The sequence below is a fragment of the Aristolochia californica genome, unplaced genomic scaffold (genome assembly GCF_029961685.1).
Source record: "Aristolochia californica isolate CCGP_79_NKW_82.1479 unplaced genomic scaffold, dmAriCali1.0.hap1 SCAF_9, whole genome shotgun sequence".
Taxonomy (NCBI): Eukaryota; Viridiplantae; Streptophyta; class Magnoliopsida; order Piperales; family Aristolochiaceae; genus Aristolochia; species Aristolochia californica.
Genome location: NW_027182290.1, coordinates 6,668,429 through 6,685,432, shown reverse-complemented (window position 1 = coordinate 6,685,432; position 17,004 = coordinate 6,668,429). Strand labels below are relative to the sequence as shown.

General features: G+C 41.4%; 1 protein-coding gene across 3 annotated transcripts in view; it reads left to right on the top strand.

Annotated features, from left to right (window-relative positions):
* LOC137941196 (phosphatidylinositol 4-phosphate 5-kinase 9) overlaps positions 1–15,561 on the top strand; it is a 32,168-nt gene extending 16,607 nt beyond the window's left edge. For all 3 annotated transcript variants that reach the window (XM_068786507.1, XM_068786508.1, XM_068786509.1), the window contains exons 7-9: positions 5,568–5,722; positions 14,895–15,060; positions 15,160–15,561. In XM_068786507.1, the coding sequence (XP_068642608.1) occupies positions 5,568–5,722; positions 14,895–15,060; positions 15,160–15,427 (589 nt within the window). In that variant the 3' untranslated portion in view covers positions 15,428–15,561. The remainder of the gene's footprint in view (positions 1–5,567; positions 5,723–14,894; positions 15,061–15,159) is intronic.
* Positions 15,562–17,004: the final 1,443 nt, after the last annotated feature.

The window sequence follows — 17,004 nt, the reverse complement described above, 5'->3', positions numbered from 1 at the left end:
CACCAAAGAAATTGAATATAGTTTTGCGAAGTACTTCACCAAGAGGTTAGAAATGAAGGCACTATCCGTAATCACTCGTTCTCCGTTACATAGAGCAGTGATACGGTTAGTCCTCCTCCTGGCCGAGGCGATGGAATGGAAAAACTTTGTATTCCCATCTCCCTCGGCCATCCATTGAAATCTTGAACGTTGTTTCCAACGAACAGATTCAAAACGAAGAAATGAAAGATATTCTGAATTTAAATTATTTCTAACTAGTAAATCAGAAGGCGAGATTAACCTTTGTTCCTCCAGTAGATCCAGCTCAGAAATGCGACGGCGAATTGATTCTTTCTGGGAAGCAGCAGAAATTCGGTGATTTTTTCTCCATAGTCTGATCTTGGCCTTGAGGGCTTTGAGTTTCAGAGGGAGGGCCCAGCTCGGGTTAGGATGATTTTCCTGCTCGAGCCACCACGTTTTGAAGGAGGGAATGAAGGCCTCAGTTAACATCCAGGCATTCTCAAAACGAAAAGGAGATCTTTCCCACGTAATTGGCCGAGTGTTGAGTTGGATAGGCCAATGGTCAGATCCTATTTTATTTAGGACTTGGTCAGAGACGTTTGGGAAGAGGAGGTTCCACTCAGTATTTACAAAGTATCGGTCCAATTTAGACAAAATAGGGGGGTTTTGGCAGTTTGTCTAGGTGAATTTTTTCCCCGAGAGAGGAGCCTCGGATAGAGCAAGACTATTGATAAAATCAGAAAAAGCTCTCATAGTTGATGAGGTTCGTGAGGCAGGAGGGCTTTTGTCAGAGCAAAGAAGAGTTGTATTGAAGTCTTCTCCAAGGAGCCAAAGGAGGACCCATAACTGGACAAGCTGGAAGATTTCCTCCCAGAAAGTTGCTCGGTCACGGGAACGAGTAGGTCCATAGATGCCGGGCAAGCACCCAAGAAGTTCCGAGGTTGTGATCGAGAAGCTGGAGACCGATTGAGTATTGTCCCGGAACGACAAATATAGCATCAAAAGCAGTTGGATCCCAGATGACAATTATGCCACCGGAATGGCCAATTGCATCCACATTTGCCCACGCAGGGTTGGTGTCATACCATAAATCACATACAATTGAATAATAAAAAAACTGCAGCTTAGTTTTAAGAAGAATAATATTTTTTGGTTTAACATCAAAAAGCGCCACTCTGATGAGGGCTCGCTTAGACGAAGAGTCGAGTCCTCTGACATTCCATGATAGAACAATCATGGAGATCGGAAGGTGTTAATATTCCACACCGCCAAGCCAGCTTCGAGGTATCCCGAACAGAAGATGTTTGCAAGCGCCATCATTTCTGAAAATTCCTCTCGTGGGAAGTCTTGTTCTTGCTCTAGCAGAAACAGGAGGAGATCATCCCGCGGAGTGGGAGTTAAGGGGGTTTGTCGAGGTGGATAAACCCCGGGAAGGAGCCAAGGTTGTGTGTGATAGAGTGGAGAGATGGGAGTTTGTCGAGGTGGATAAGCCTCGGGAAATGGAAGGTGCAAAGGTGGCGTATGACAGGTGAGGGGTACTCAAAGATCGTGGGCTTTGGGAAGCGGGGGATTTCGGGTAGGGAGGCGGAGGGGGAGGTGGTTTAAATATGAAGGGACGGGAGGTCGACGTGATGTGGGCTGAGGGGATTTGGGGATTGATGTGATCGACGGTGGCGTGTAGGAAATTTTTGGCTGCGGTGGATGTGATGGTTGAAAAGGTCTATGCTGTAGGTAGAATAGGACACCGGGGCTCGAGGTTTCCAGATCGGGGGGGGGGGGGGGGCATTGGGGATACCATTGATTTGAAGTGGTGATGATGGTTTTCGGGAAATGGAGGGGAAGGTATGTGGGAGGACGGGCAGGGAGCTACCCTACAATCACTGGTTTTAAGGGACGTGCTCCCTCAAATTTTGTAATTCTCTTTCGTTTTATTAATACATCTTCTTCTTAAAAAAAAAAAAGGTATTGGGAGGACGTGTTTTTTTTTTTTTTTTTTTTTTTTTGTGTCTTGGTGAGGTAGAGTGTGACGGTGATGGAGGTGAGAGGGTGGTGTGGTTTATGATGATAGGACTAAAGGGGCTGATAGGAGTCTTGTCATGAGATGATGAGGATGGGGAAGTAGCGGGAGTTATGGAAGGAGTATTAATGCCCTTGTCAGGTGAGGTTGTGACGGCGGATCGGCTCGAGAGATCTTGTCAGATAGATTTCCTTTTGGGGTTGGTGACAGGTATTCTGCAGTTGGTTGGGGAGTTCGATTACCGAGGGATGGCACTGTGGGTAGGGGTATTGTCACTTGGGGGATTTTGTCGGCGCGGGCATTAATTGGGCTATTGAAGATTGGCTGCGATTGGACTGTTCTGGGATTTGGGTTTTGATTTGGATTTAGATTTGGGGCCGGATTTTTTTTCGGAACCCACGTCCGATTGGACTCCGAGTGATGTTTCCGAGTCGGCAAAGTTGGGTGAGTCGACTCAACCTGAGTCATGCCTCGTGAGGTTTCTTCCGAGCTGGGGCAAACTACCAGAAGGACTTCCAGGTCTCCAAATTCCATGGAGACCCAAGTCATGGTTTTTCCACAGGAAATATGAATAAATTGTAAACCATTTACCAGTGATTTTGGCCGGATGAAGATTTTTTCTCTGTGAAGGTTCGTTGGCTGGCTTTCGGCCCATATAAGTTCTCCGAAACCTTTTGTGAGGCATTCCAGAGTATGCCTGCATTGGATTTCCATTGGAAGACCTTTGACAATCACCCATTGCCTCAAGAGGGGTGCTGTGAGTTCTAAGCTCCAATTCGTCATGTGAAAGATCAGTGATTCAGTCTCTGTCTTTAGTGCATGTATTCTCTTGCGGTCCTCCTCCGAATTAAAGTTAATTATCCAGCTCCTCTCTTGAGCTTTGGTGATGGCTGTGGTTTTGATATTTTGTTTTTGTAGCAATTCTTGGATTTGCTTGCTGGTGCAAAAAAATTTCGGAGCTTCTATGATCACTGCCAGGGACATTCTGCAAGTGCCCTCAGTTTCAATGTGGGGCTGGCAGGGATATGAAAAACTGGTTTTTGTGGGGTGAGGCTTGAGGGAGTGGTATTGGTGGTGGTGGTGGACAATTGTTTTTGGTGATCTGAGTTTTTTTCGTTGGAGGAGCGGTTGGAGGCGAAAAAATTGACTGGTGTGAAGTGTTTGGCTGTGAATGGATTTTTTTTTTTTTATGTGGTTAGATGCCGAGTATTTGATCAAAGCGTTTCCATCCCATTCCAGAAGTGGAGAGCTGTGGTAGGTATATCATACCCATTATCATTTGGCCACGTCTTTGGTGGACGACACATTCAAGAAGTCCCCCGTGATACTGGATGTGCACTTGGAATTCCAGATCCCTGGTGAGGAGTGATCTGCTGTATTTTCTTCTCGTGTTCCCTAATTGGACTTTCCTGAAGATGTCTAGGAAAGAGCTGACTGCATAGATTGGGAGGGAGATGTATGCTTTGTTTTTCCCCTCTTGCGCATGTTGGATTGCTTCCCCACTCTTCTCCTTCCTCTTCCGAAAAGTCAGTTTCGCTTTTCCGTTCCGGAATTCGTATCTTGCCGGCTCCTCCACTAGAATCCTTCGTCGTGAGGATCTCGAGATTACAGTTTGCCATTTCGCTCCTGAGCTATCTTCGATGTCAATACTTTCTTCTTCCTCCTTATCTTCTTCTTCCAGTTGTTTGCCTTGCTGTTGCTGCTGCTGCCGCAGACTAGTTCGTCGGCGTTGTCCTGTTAGAGGCATTGGATCAGAGGGAATGGTCGTTGGGTAGGAGTTACTCCGTTCCCCAGTTGGTTGGTGGGAGGGAGTTACTCCTTGACCGACCCCTCATCTAGCCATTGTCTCTTACACAAAAAGAAAGGGACCTTGAAATCATCTTAATTAAGTACAAGAGTTACATGACACATTAATATTTTTATTTTCTGAAAGATATCAAATATTTTGATATTTTTTCTCCATAAATGTGCAATAATATGTAAAAACTTCATATATGAATATCTTCTCATCTATTCAGTAGATGAAGTAAAACACATTATGTATACCAACTTGTAAGAGTATTGTTTATGAAAATTTTCTGAGGCAGTTTTCGAAAGATGGAATGGCTTTGGCTGCACCCAACATTTCTCTTCCTTACTAAAGCTACTCTATTTACGAGAATGTCATTACTTCATTATGTTTACAATCAACCCCTTACCTCCATTTTATTTTTAAAGAACTGATAAAAATGTGAAAATATTTCCAAATGAACATCAACATGTATGTATGGGATAGTAAATTAATGTAGAAAAAGCATAAATCAATTTTTAAGTTATTCAATTCAAATTTAACGGTTAATTGAAAATTGGGTGCACCTAAGCTTTGATGGACTTCCATATTCTTTCTTTCCTTTTTCGGAAGCAACAATAAACAATGGCTTTTTGTTTTGCCTTTTCGGTGAAGCTTTCCCATCTACTCTTTCTGTATAATTTGTGGTTGACATGTTTCTAGTTAATATGTACATGGTATGGGTGGGTGTGATTATCATATTCATGTGTATTTTTTTAGTGACTGCTTTGTCTTAAATTCTTGATTGTTAAGTATATTTAACCAGTTTCTATGTATCCTTTATTATCCTTATTTTGTCTTATAGGCTTCAAACATGTTAGATTTACATAACTCAATGCCCAACACCAATTTATAAAATGATTTCCTCTTCATAATTAGCCATATGTAGATAATTCGTCTATTGTTAAGCATGATTTTCATTCACAAATTTTAGATATTGATGATTCAGACTTCTTTTTTGCTTTCTTTTTTGCATTTTTTAGTGCATGACTCCTACCATCAAAATAATCTACGGAGATCACTAGTTTTATTTTTTTAAAAAGAAAAAGATGAAGCAAATTTCATTTTCAATAATCAGCAATGAGGTCCAGGCAAATTTACTTTCATAAAGTAGCAGCGAGATGTTGAAGGTGACAAGAAAATAATGACTTTTCTCCAGTTTAAACATCTAAGTCTGTTTCATATCTTTTTAATTTACTCAAAAAAATGTGTTTTTCTTTTTTGCAATTATGGATATCTTCATCATTTTGGAAGTATCTCTGCCTTCAGATGCAATTCTATGTCCTTTCTTGACTCTAGGAATGATGGGATCATGTAGTACTTAAAGGCGACCATCATGGACACCTTAATCTGTCCTCTGTAACTTCTTAAAATGCTTGGGAACTATCCATGGTTTGAAACAAACCCTATTAGTAGACATGTTGGATGATTGTTATATGTAATTTGTGTTTTATATTTGGTGCTCAAAATCTTGGAACTTGACAGATTGCTATTGTTTCTTTCTGATTGATGAATTATATTTTATTGTCATTTGCTACCAAGAAAACACTGTTTCTCTTTTGCATTTTCTGAGTCATTATCATGAATCAAATGAATAGTGGAGTCTTTCATGGTTTGCCTTTTGAGGTTTAGAGCTTGCGATCAAAATTTATTCAAGTCAAACTGTAAGTTCTGCATTTGTTAGATTTTTTTCCTTTTAATGGTGTCTACTTATATCTGCAGGCAGATTGCAATTGATAGTAAATTTCTGGAATCACAATGCATAATGGATTACAGCCTTCTGTTGGGTGTGCACTACCGTGCGCCTCTTCATGCACAATCTTTTGTTTCTAACCATCGAAGTGTAACTGCAGATGGTTTGGCTGTTCTTGCAGAAGGTGAGCAATGATCTCATTTAATATATTTTTACAACGTGTTGTATACGTTTGGTGTTTAATATTTTCAAGTAATGGCAACAGAAAAGGTCACATTCTGGTCTTGGAAATTATGTTTGTGACATCTTGCATTGCATCATCAAATGCAAGTTACTGCACTAGTTCTATTGCCGTAATTGGTATTTATTTGAAGTTTCAAAGCAAAGGTTACATTATTTGATGTTAGATGAAGAAATACAGAAAATAAGGGGACAGGGCCTCCAACAGAAAAGAAACCAAATTCAATGGAAGATGGGGACTCTGTCAACAAAAGGATGTTGCTTAGAGATCGTCTCTAGTACAAGACTCAAATAATACTTTGCATACATAGACACCAACTCTAAGAAACTGAAACCTAATAAGGTTGCAGGTTCCTTTGAGATGGCGGGGTCCCCCAGAGGGTGGCCCATTATTTCTCATCCAACAGATAATGAGACTCAATTATTATAGAGCTGGAGAAGTGAAGATTGACAAGGTGATTAATTACTTGCAATAGATCTTGGGATCCAGCCTATGTCGAATCTGTACTGCCAAGAGGGCTGGAATAGGATAATAACACATGAATTTCGTTACTCTTGTCTCTCTCCTGCTTGGAAAAAAATCGTCCTACTTCTCAAGAAAGCAGTCAAATGCTATGTCGACAATGGAACCTCAACAAATTTTCTTGGTTATCTCACTTGGGGCCCAACTCCTTGTGTGGGCTAGTGTGGAAAAGAGTAAAATCTGATTGACTTTGAAGTTTCTTAAGTTTCTCTCTTTTTGCTAGTTTTTTTCCTTTTACTGACTAATAAATTAGCTAGGGATTAAAACATATTTTCATTGCAATAATTTTGTTTTTAGAAAGGAAAAAAATGTTAGCCACCTAATATGGATAATTCAACAATTTTTTTTTTTTTGAAAAAGATGCATTTCTATTAACAAGAGAAAAATTACAAAGGAAGAGGGAGCAAATTCCTAACAACAAGAGATCGCAGGGTCGCTCCCTGCTTGGAAAGCACATCTGCTGCCGAATTTGCAGATCTCGGGATGTGAGACCAAATACAAGAGAATAGTGAAGCGATTTCTAGAATCTCCTGAAAGATGTCCCAATGGTGCCACAGGGGAGGGGATGACCACCTTTAAGTCTCCTTCAATGTAAAGGGGACCATTGCAATTGTCTCTAAAAATGCGAAGCCCATTGAGGAAGCCATGGAGCTCAACCAACGTTGAATCGGAAATGTCTAATGGGCAGGGATACGAGAAACACTGATTGCTGGATAGATCCGAAATAAGTTCCCCAAAACCAGCGATCCCGAGATTACCGAGAGAAGAGCCATCAAAATTCAACTTTAGGTAACCAGCTTCAGGGGGAGTCCATTCCCACATAACTAGGACCTTGGTTCCAATGTGCATCTTTGCCAAATTGCTCCAATTTTCATGGATAGAGGTACCCACGAAGGAGGAAAAGGGCTTCTTAGTTAGAAGCCAAACGGACATTTGGCCCGACACCCGGTCCGCGAATCTTATCGCTGATTCACTTTTTGCATCGAAATGCCTTCGGTTGCAGTCATTCCAAAGCCCCCCGTCAACCAATCATCCCAAAATTTGAGGGATCTATCGTTTCCAACAAAGAATCTACTAGCGGAGGACATTTTTGGAAGAAGTGAGTATAGTGATCTCCATCTCCAGGTTGAGGATAGGTCTCTCCGATTACCACCTGAAATCCACCATGGAGAATTCCAACCAAGCTTAACAAGAACCATTTCTTTCCTACGATTGGAAGAAATTATGGTGAACTTCCATATCCAATTTAGGAGCAAAGCTTGGTTCATTTCCTTTGATTTTCGAATCCCTAGACCTCCCAAAATCTTTGGCAGACAAACTTCATCCCATCTGACCAGGGGATATTTAAATGCATCACTCGATCCCCTCCAAAGAAACCTTCTTTTTAACTAATCCATGATTTTACATACGGAAGAGGGGCAAGGCATAAAGGATAATGCATAATTCGGGATGCCCACAATGCAAGACTTAAGGAGGATGAGCTTTCCAGCTTTGCTGAGTAAATGCCCCTTCCAAGTTGCTAACCGGGACTCAATCTTTTAACCACCAAATTCCATAGACTTTGGGTTATGCGGCCATTGAATAGGGGGAGGCCAAGGTAAGTAGTTGGGAGGCTAGTTGTTGTACAACCAAATATATTTGCCATCTCCGCAAGGAGCTCAGGACCAACGTTGATTCCCATGAGTGATGTTTTCCCCCAATTAACTTTCTGCCCAGAGGCTAATTCAAAAAGGCCCAATACCGCTTTGATCCTTTTAGCTTCTTCTATATTACCGATTCCAAATATGATGGTATCATCCGCATACTAAAGGATGGGAATATCAAAAGCCAGTTGGGGCCAAGATTAACAATCGAATAAAACATAGAGGAGAGGAATTCTGCTACCATGTTGAATAAGAGCGGAGATAGCGGGTCACCCTGTCGGATCCCACTGGTCCCTTTTAAATACCCCGAGCCTACACAACTTCTGATCCAAAATCTCTATTTTTCGCCGAAACCCATTTTTTCCATTATCTCATCAAGCAGAATCTAATTTACTCTATCAGAAGCTTTTTACAGATCAAGCATTAGGGCGATTCTTGGGTCCTTGTTAAGGTGGAAGTGATCAATAAGATCATGTGCTGCCATTGTGGAATCTAAGATTTCTCTCCCCTTAAAGGAAAGCGCCTTGCCCTCTGTGGATGACAATAGGGAGCAAGACCTTAAAATGATGAACCAAAATTCTAGCAATGACTTTGTAGGCACTCGTAACAAGACTGATTGGTCGGAAGTCTTCTGGTTTCTCAACACTAGCTTTCTTCCGACCAAAGTGATAAAAGATGCGCCAATGTTGTGGAAGGTGATGCCATTCCTGAAGAAGTCATAGATCATTGCTATGATATCCTCCTTGAGTCAGGACCAAAATATTTTTGAAAAATCTCCATTGAAACCATTAGGGCTAGGGGCCCTATCACTTTCCATGCCTAAGACGGCCTGCTCAATTTTTCCAGTAGAGAAGGGGGATTCTAACAGTTAGGTAGTTGTTGGAGAGAGATAACAGAAGCTGATGTGTTGAAACTTTGGCCGGTTTGGACACTTCGACGAATATAAATCTGTGAAAAACTTAATCAACACATTAGTGACCGAGGTCTGACATGACGTTACCTCATTATTAATACATAATGAGGTAATTCGGTTGGATCTCCTCTTTGTTGATGCAACGGCGTGAAAAAATTTAGTGTTTGAATCGCCTTCCTTTAGCCACTTAAATCTGGCTTTTTGCTTCCAACAGATCTTCTCTTGATGTAGGATGGTATTGAGATTAGAATTTAGAGAAACTCAGGAAGAGAACTCAGCAGGAGTTAAGTACCTTTGTTCCTCATCCAAGTCCAGGGCAGCGATCTGAGAAAGGAGAGAAGCCTTCTTGGCACCCAAAGAGGTACGATGACTTGCGGCCCATTCTTTTATTTTACCTTTTATGAATCGCAACTTTAGAGGGAAGGCTCACTCCCTTCTTCCAAAGCTTGGACCCTCAGTCTACCATCCATCAATAAGAGCTTCAAAATTTTTCTTAACCGACCATAAGTTTTCGAAACGGAAAGGAGAGGGCCCCCATTTTTCAAAAGAGGTGGTCAGCATGATAGGCCAATGATCAGACGCAACCTTATTGAGAACTCTTCCAGTAACGTTCCCAAAAAGTTGGAACCAGTTAGGATAGGCCAGAAAACGGTCCAATTTTGAGAGGATAGGTTGTTGCTGGCCGTTAAACCAGGTATAGTTCTTTCCAAAAAGAGATATCTCATCCAGCCCATATCCGCCAATGAAGTCCGTGAAGCCTCGCATTGAGGCAGATATGCGGGTTGTTGGAGGTTTCTTCTCATTACAGTATCATATAGCATTAAAATCACCCGCAAATAGCCAGGGTTGACTCCATGTTTGGTGAAGCTCACTGAGCTCTTCCCAAAAGAGGCTTTGCCCCCGATATCTGGTCGAACCATATACACCACCCACATACCATATTCTGTCGGAGGATTGATCCCGGGGCTGGATACCCAGTGAGAAACGACCCTCAATAGCATTAAGAGAATCAAAATTCGCTGAGTTCCAGGCTACAAAGATACCTCCAGAGTGACCAATGGCGTTTACCACCGCCCACTTTATTGAAGGGCACGACCAGAGCTCCTTGACTATGACATCAATCATCTTCTAACATTTCGTCTCTTGAAAGATTACTATGAAGGGCTTAAATTGTGAGAGGAAGCTAGATATCATGTCGTGCTTCCGAACAGAACCAATTCCTCTAACATTCCAAGATAACAAAATCATTTGTTACCTCGTTTCTGGACTCCCGACGCGGTGTTGTCTCCAGGAAACTGACCCCTATAGACAACACCCATATGGCATGCCAAATTCATATCTGTAGTGTCTCATCATCATATCTATGATGTTCCACTTGGAGTTCCTCCACTAGACGAGTTGATCTGTCATTTGGGGGAGAGGAAGGTTGAGTACTGTTATCTCTCTCAGGGAATTGAAGATTGGCCGAACTGGATTCACCCTAAGGAATATATCGTTTTCTTGACGTCGTCTTCTTCTTTAATATGTAGCTAGGACAAGGGGGAGGCTGGGTGTAGGGGAGGGGAGATTTCGGGTGTGGATTCTGAGTCTAGGTGATTAGGATGTCCGGGCTCTATGTGAGTGCCAGGAGGCGAGGTAGGGGCTGATGGCCTTTCTGTTCTCAGATGGGGGGAGTCTTGCTCAACAGGAGTAAGATGGTAGCTGGAACCACCGTGAGCATCTCCTGGCAGTTGGGCATTCCATTTCCCGAAAGATACAAAGCTTGAGGGGAAGAGGGCTCTATCAACAAGATGATTCCAGTATTTTCAGTGCTTGAGGTATCAAACCACGAGAGCTGGCTGTTGTTATCACGGTTGGGCTTCTTTGGGGCCTCGAGATGAACCATGATTGGGGAACTTGTCTCGAGGTTAAGACTGATAGTCAACTTTTAAATATTTGTCATCTCGAGGCAATTAGTGCGCTTGTGTCCAGCGAACATCAGCTGAGTATCCCAAAATCTCGAGCTCTGTAGAAAGGTTTCTTGGGACGAGGAGGAAAAGGTCGAGGTACAGCTGTTCGTGAAAGGACTTTTCTGGAAAAGAGGGTTGGACAAAAGGTTTGTGACGGGACTGGGGCTTTTTTGGAAATTTGGAAAAAAAGTGAACGTGGGGGAATGTGCATTTTCGGGGTTTGAGAAAGCGGCTGACAAGCGGCTTGAAGAGAAACCTAACGAAATTTGAAAATTTGGTGCTGATGTGTGAGAAGATTCAGTGTTGGAGATCGGGGAAGAAGGGATGGAATCTGACATGTAGCTGGCTTTCTCTTTTTGGGACTTGGGATTTAAATTTGAACCAGCTGATGGGATAGCCTCGTTAACGAGGACCGCGGCAGAGAGGGCAGATCTAGGGAAACTCTCCAGAAAATTCAAATTCGAAAATTGAAAATTTGGTGCTGATGAGCAAGGTAATTCCGCGTTGGAGATCAAGAAGGGATGGATGGGGAATCTAACATGTATCCAACTTTTTCTTTTTGGGATTTGGGATTTAAATTTGAGACAGCTGACAGGATAGCCTCGTAAACCGGGACCACGTCAGAGGAGGAGGATTTCTAAAAGTTCTCCAGAAAATTCAAATTCGAATTTGAGTTTTGAGTAAGAACTCGGAAGCAATGTAGACTCACCTGAGCAAGAGGGATTGTGTTGAGTGTATTCTGAGTTGACTCGGTGGGGAGGTAAGGTCGTGTGCACTCAAGAGAGAAGCATCCCCTTCGAGTCCGACGACTTCAAAATACAGATTTCCCCGAAAGACACCTCGATCCATACAAACTTTTCACCGAAGATTAATTCCAAGAAAAAAGGCTCGGTCCAATGGGAGTTTGGGGCTACGAAAGCTGTCGCTACGTCTAGTTTTGTTCTCTCCGACGTGGTTTCCGCCCACTGTATCAGATTTTTGAAGGAGCTGAAGATGCTCTTTAGCATCTCCTCCGACCAGAGCTTGGTCGGCAAGCCTCTAACTGAGACCATTGTCCGAGAGGTCGGCACAGCGGGGTCTCCTCCCATTTCGACACAGACATCTCTTCTTCTTGCTCCCATTTTCTAGTTTCCAAGGCAGCATCCACCTCCTCCCTCGATTTGAGGAAAACCCCATTTCTGAGGCTCCAACCAAGCTATTTTGGGCAAGTAATCAAGTTGGAAAGTATTGCGGATCCATGGTGCAAGACTTGTACTATTCCAACAATTGGATTTTGTCGCCACGATAAGGGCTGCGTTCAGCATCTTCTTTCCTGTTACAAAAGTGTCGTAGGGTAAATGTATAGTAGGGTTCTGAGTAGTGGGGTGGGGGAAAGGAGTTTGTTTGATTTAGTGGCTTAAGGTTTAGACTTTTCTGGTTGGTATTGGGGGGGGGGGGGGGGGGGGGGAGTTTGTTTGATTTAGTGGCTCAGGGTTTAGACTTTTCTGGCTGGTATTTGGAGGGGGGGAAGTGATGAAGGTCGTTTCTGGAAGGGATCGAGGATTTTAAGGTTTTCGTCGATGGTACCTTAACAAATTTCTCTTCGATGGTTAAGATAGCGTCCCGCAAAGCTTTCTAATAGGGAGAAGAACTAAAATTTTCCGATAGGTAAATGCAAGCCATGAGGATCATCCCCCTTCTCTGGATGATCTTGAGCTCTCTAATCCCCTTCTTTCGAAACACAGAATGAGAGAAAGAGATCTCCCCAATTTGGATTTCCAGAGTCTCAGTGCTCTCCCGTGTCCCCTTCTTCGAAACTTCGAGCGAAGTTCGAAATCACAGCCAAAGGGATCGAAATGAAAGACCTTCTTCACCCATTTCTTATAGTTATACGGATTACCTTTTCGCTTCGCCCTTGTTTCAATTCCAACATAATCTCCGAGTTGCCGCAGACCCACGATGAGTCCCATGCTTTACGTTTTTCTTTCTCCTCCATAGTTCTTCCTCTTGTCGTGCTCCAAAGCCCATCGTCCTCTGTCGCTGCCGATTTGCCGAGGTCATCTTGCCTTTGATGAGTCGCCGCGACTGTAATCTCCTCATCGTCTGAGGTTCTAGGCTGGGTATGTCGTTGAGGATCACCCTCCAGCTCCCCCGTAGACGAGGAGAGCAGCGGAGCAACCTCAGCCTCAAGCACCGATGCTTGAAGATGAGGGGTTCTAAGATGAGTGCGCTCCTCCTGACGTCGTCTCATCTCATCAATTACATCAATAATTCAACAATCTAAAGCAAAAGAACTCTCCTATTGGGTGATAACAACATTGAAGTAGCAGCATGAGAATCCTTGTACAAGAACAAGCCTCATAAGCTTCATTGACCAAATCCAAAGGTCTCTTTTAGTTTTAACTATTGGTACCCTACCTGACAAGGAATCACTCCAATACACGCAAATATAAGAACTTACAGAAAAATATATTAATGAAATAGATTTCTCTCATAGTAATTTTTCTTTTCATAAGACTTCCCATTTCCTTGGCACTTTAGGGACATGTATTATTCATGATATGCATTGATCATTTTGCCATTATATGATCATTTTAAACCGTAGTATAATGCTTGCCAGTGTTTTGATGTGCTTTAGTTTCTTTGCATAATTAGGCTCCTGTTTGATGGATGGGACCTCTATTTAGTTTTGAGTGACAGAAATCCTCTTGGGGCATCGATTTGGCTTTGGAAATTTAGATTTCTTAGGATGTGCATAGTTCAACTTTAACATTGGAACTTACACAAGGAGAAAAGGATGCTGCTTGAATTATTAGGTGAGCAGAGGCAGTTTCTATTTCTTCACCAAAATGAGAAGAGAAATATTTAGCAAGTAACCAATTTTTTCTATTGTTCTTATGTTATGAAAAATATTAATTTCATGTTTTGTTTCCCCTTAATATAGCATTTTTTAGGTTTTTATAACTATATCATTTGTTTTTCGTATCATATACTTAGTATTTAATGTTGCTAATTAATCGGAATCTGTGTATATTACCCGAGCGTATTATTCAAAAAATGAATGAGTTTTTTGGTCTATGCGTATTGTCTTTGTGCTGAATGGAATTAAGTAATTGCTAGTAGTGTTCTGAATCCCCAGTACAAGGACTTTTACACACTTTTGCAGCTGTGTACTTGATTAGGGTTCTTACTCAGTGTTGAATTAAGATTAGAATCTCCTAGTCTTACGAGGATATGTGTTTTATCAACTTCTATTAGGATTGTTAGCTTGGGTGTATCTAAAATCTGTATATGTAATGCAAAGTTAATCTGATGTTTCCCAAGAGAACAACTATGATTATTTCCTTCTGTAAATCCTTTGAGCTATTAAGTACTTTCTATAAGTAGAGGTTTCTTGTTGGGATATGAAATCAAGTTAATACTGACCCGGAAGCATTTATTATTTAAGATTTTATCTATAAAATGGATGGTAATAATACACTCTTCTGCAAATTTATTTTCAGATTCTTGTTAAACCCATTGCATTTGATATTCTGGTACAGTGTGCGCTCTTAAGATGCAAACAACCCAAATGATATACCACTAGTGGACCTCTGCAAACTAGCTGTATTTGCCGTCTGGCATTTAAATATTGCTGTTTGTGAGTGCTAGCAAAGTGTTTACTCGGAGAATTACTTACAGTATAATTTTATCTATAAAATGGATGGTAATACATACACTTGTCTGCAAATTTGTCTTCAGATTCTTGTTAAGCCAACTGCATGCAATATTCTGGTACAGTGTGTGCTCTTAAAATGCAAACAACCTAGTAGACCTCTGCAAAATAGCCGTACTTGCCGTCTGGCATTCAAATATTGCTGTTTGTGAGTGCTAGCGAAGTGTTTACTCTGAGAATTACTTGCAATGTAATTTTGATATATTAAACGCTTTATTAGATTAATTATGTCAATATGAGAAGTAGGTAGATGATTACATATTGGTTTCCAATAATTGAACTTGCAAATAACAGATGAACAGTCTCTGATGTCTGTGTTATATGTTACTGGTTACCCTATATTTTGGTAGCAGTAAAGGGTCAAACTAAAGTTCTGATCATCATCCATTACCAGAATCTCAGGAGGACGAATCTCTCAATTATCCTCAAGGGCTGGTTCTGATTCCTCGTGGAAGCAATGAAAACAGTGTCATTGTGGGTCCTCATATTAGAGGCAGCCGGTTAAGGGCATCAGCTGCAGGAGATGAGGAAGTAGATCTCCTGCTTCCAGGCACTGCAAGGTAAACAACTTCCCAAGCCGCTTGAATCTGTGCTTCAACTTTTCCATTTTCTGTGGACTGGGCAAAATCATTCTATCCCCTTACTTTTCTTTTAACCAGACTCCAGATCCAGCTCGGAGTGAACATGCCAGCTCGGGCAGAGCATATTCCAGCCAAAGAAGACCCCCAGCTGTTTCATCGAGTATATGATGTTGTTCTCTATCTTGGGATCATTGATATATTGCAAGAGTACAACATGAGCAAGAAAATTGAGCACGCATACAAATCTCTTCAGTTTGATTCGTTGGCGATATCAGCAGTGGATCCCATGCTCTATTCCCAGCGCTTATTGCAGTTTATACAGAAGGTGTTTCCAGAAAATCGTTAGAACATGAGAGCCCTGACAGCAGAGGCCAGGTGGGGTCTTGGGGAAGGCTGACAGTGAGGCAGAACTAGAGAGCCCAACACGTCCAAGGAAGGTCCTCATTATATAGGGCTGCTTGGAGGGGGAGAGTTTCAAAAATTTGAGGGGGACCCGGGGGGGGGGGGGGGGGTGGGAAGCATTGGCCCGGCAGCTCTTCTTTTTGCTCCACCATGTTGACGGCATGAAATCCTCTGTGGTTGTCATTGTGATGAATCTTTGGCTACCCTTTTGTAGAGTTCGTAAGTTTAGAGACAGGCGATGGATTGAACTGAACCCTACCTGGAAAATCTCTGTACTATATCAATTCATGCGATTATGTATCATTGTAGATTGTAATAAACATGTGGATCTTTTTTCTGTATTTCATTTTGTTCCCTTTTCCTTTTCGGAAGTCATAGTTTGCTCTTCGTCGGTGTCCAGGGGTGAGGGGCAGCAGCTCGTTTATTATGTTTCTTCTACCGAGAAAGCAAACGATTAAAAACAACATGGGAGCTTCACTTTATTGCACAAACTTAACAATACTGATTGTAATATGTTCAGTGAAGAACAAACAAACAACAAGACCATTTTTCTTTCTTCCTAACGCAATGGCTTTGTTGAGTTGAAGAGGGTGGGAGCAGTCTATAGGTATACCTTCGATTCAAAGAACATATGCGAAAGGCAATAATACTACTACAAGTGACAATAGAAACCCAACTTATAGAGCAGAAAAACTGAAATGAAAGCATAACCTATCATGAAAAGACTAGTGAAGAACCAATCTTCCTAATCTTGAAGCAACGACAAGCACACAAAAGCAAAGCGTGGCTGACTATTCAATATATGAGAAGAGAATTCGAATAGATTCACAATTCTGCTGTCAATCCCATCCTACATTTACACTGCCAATTATGCGTGCTAGAGACAAAGAGAGAATCAGAAGAAAATCCATCACAGAAATCTTTGGAAGATTATCCTATAAGAGAAAGCAGATAGTGGGAATCTCCTTTTTTCAAGCCAATCCGACCTTTAAGAACTCTCTCGCATCACAATTTCTCTCTCTAGTTAAGATACAGAGAAATCTTTGTGGAAGAGAAGGACTTTTAGATAAGAGTGATTTTCAGTAAGTTCAGGGTGAGACTCATCCATTAAAAGGTGAGAAGCTTTCTAGAAAAAAAGAAGATTTTACTTTTGCATATAGTGCTAGCGGAGAAAAAAAATTGTAATATATAAATAAGAGAAGAGGTAATTTATTGATACTATTTGAGAACTTATAAGATCATGTAAATGACTGCAATTCACTTGAAACAATGGTAAAGGACTCCATATACCACTTCAAAGGATGATGGAATACAATAAACTTGCTCCCTTTTAAAAGATATTTTTAATAAAAATAAAATATTTTTATAAATAAATAATATTTAAAAAATAAGTTTATGTACAAGAGTATATCAAATGAAATCAATTATCCATATCATTTTTCAAACATTTCCGTTCATTCTCCATATTCCTCACTGTACATGAATTGTTGAAGAACATGTATGGGAGAATCTTACGAAAAT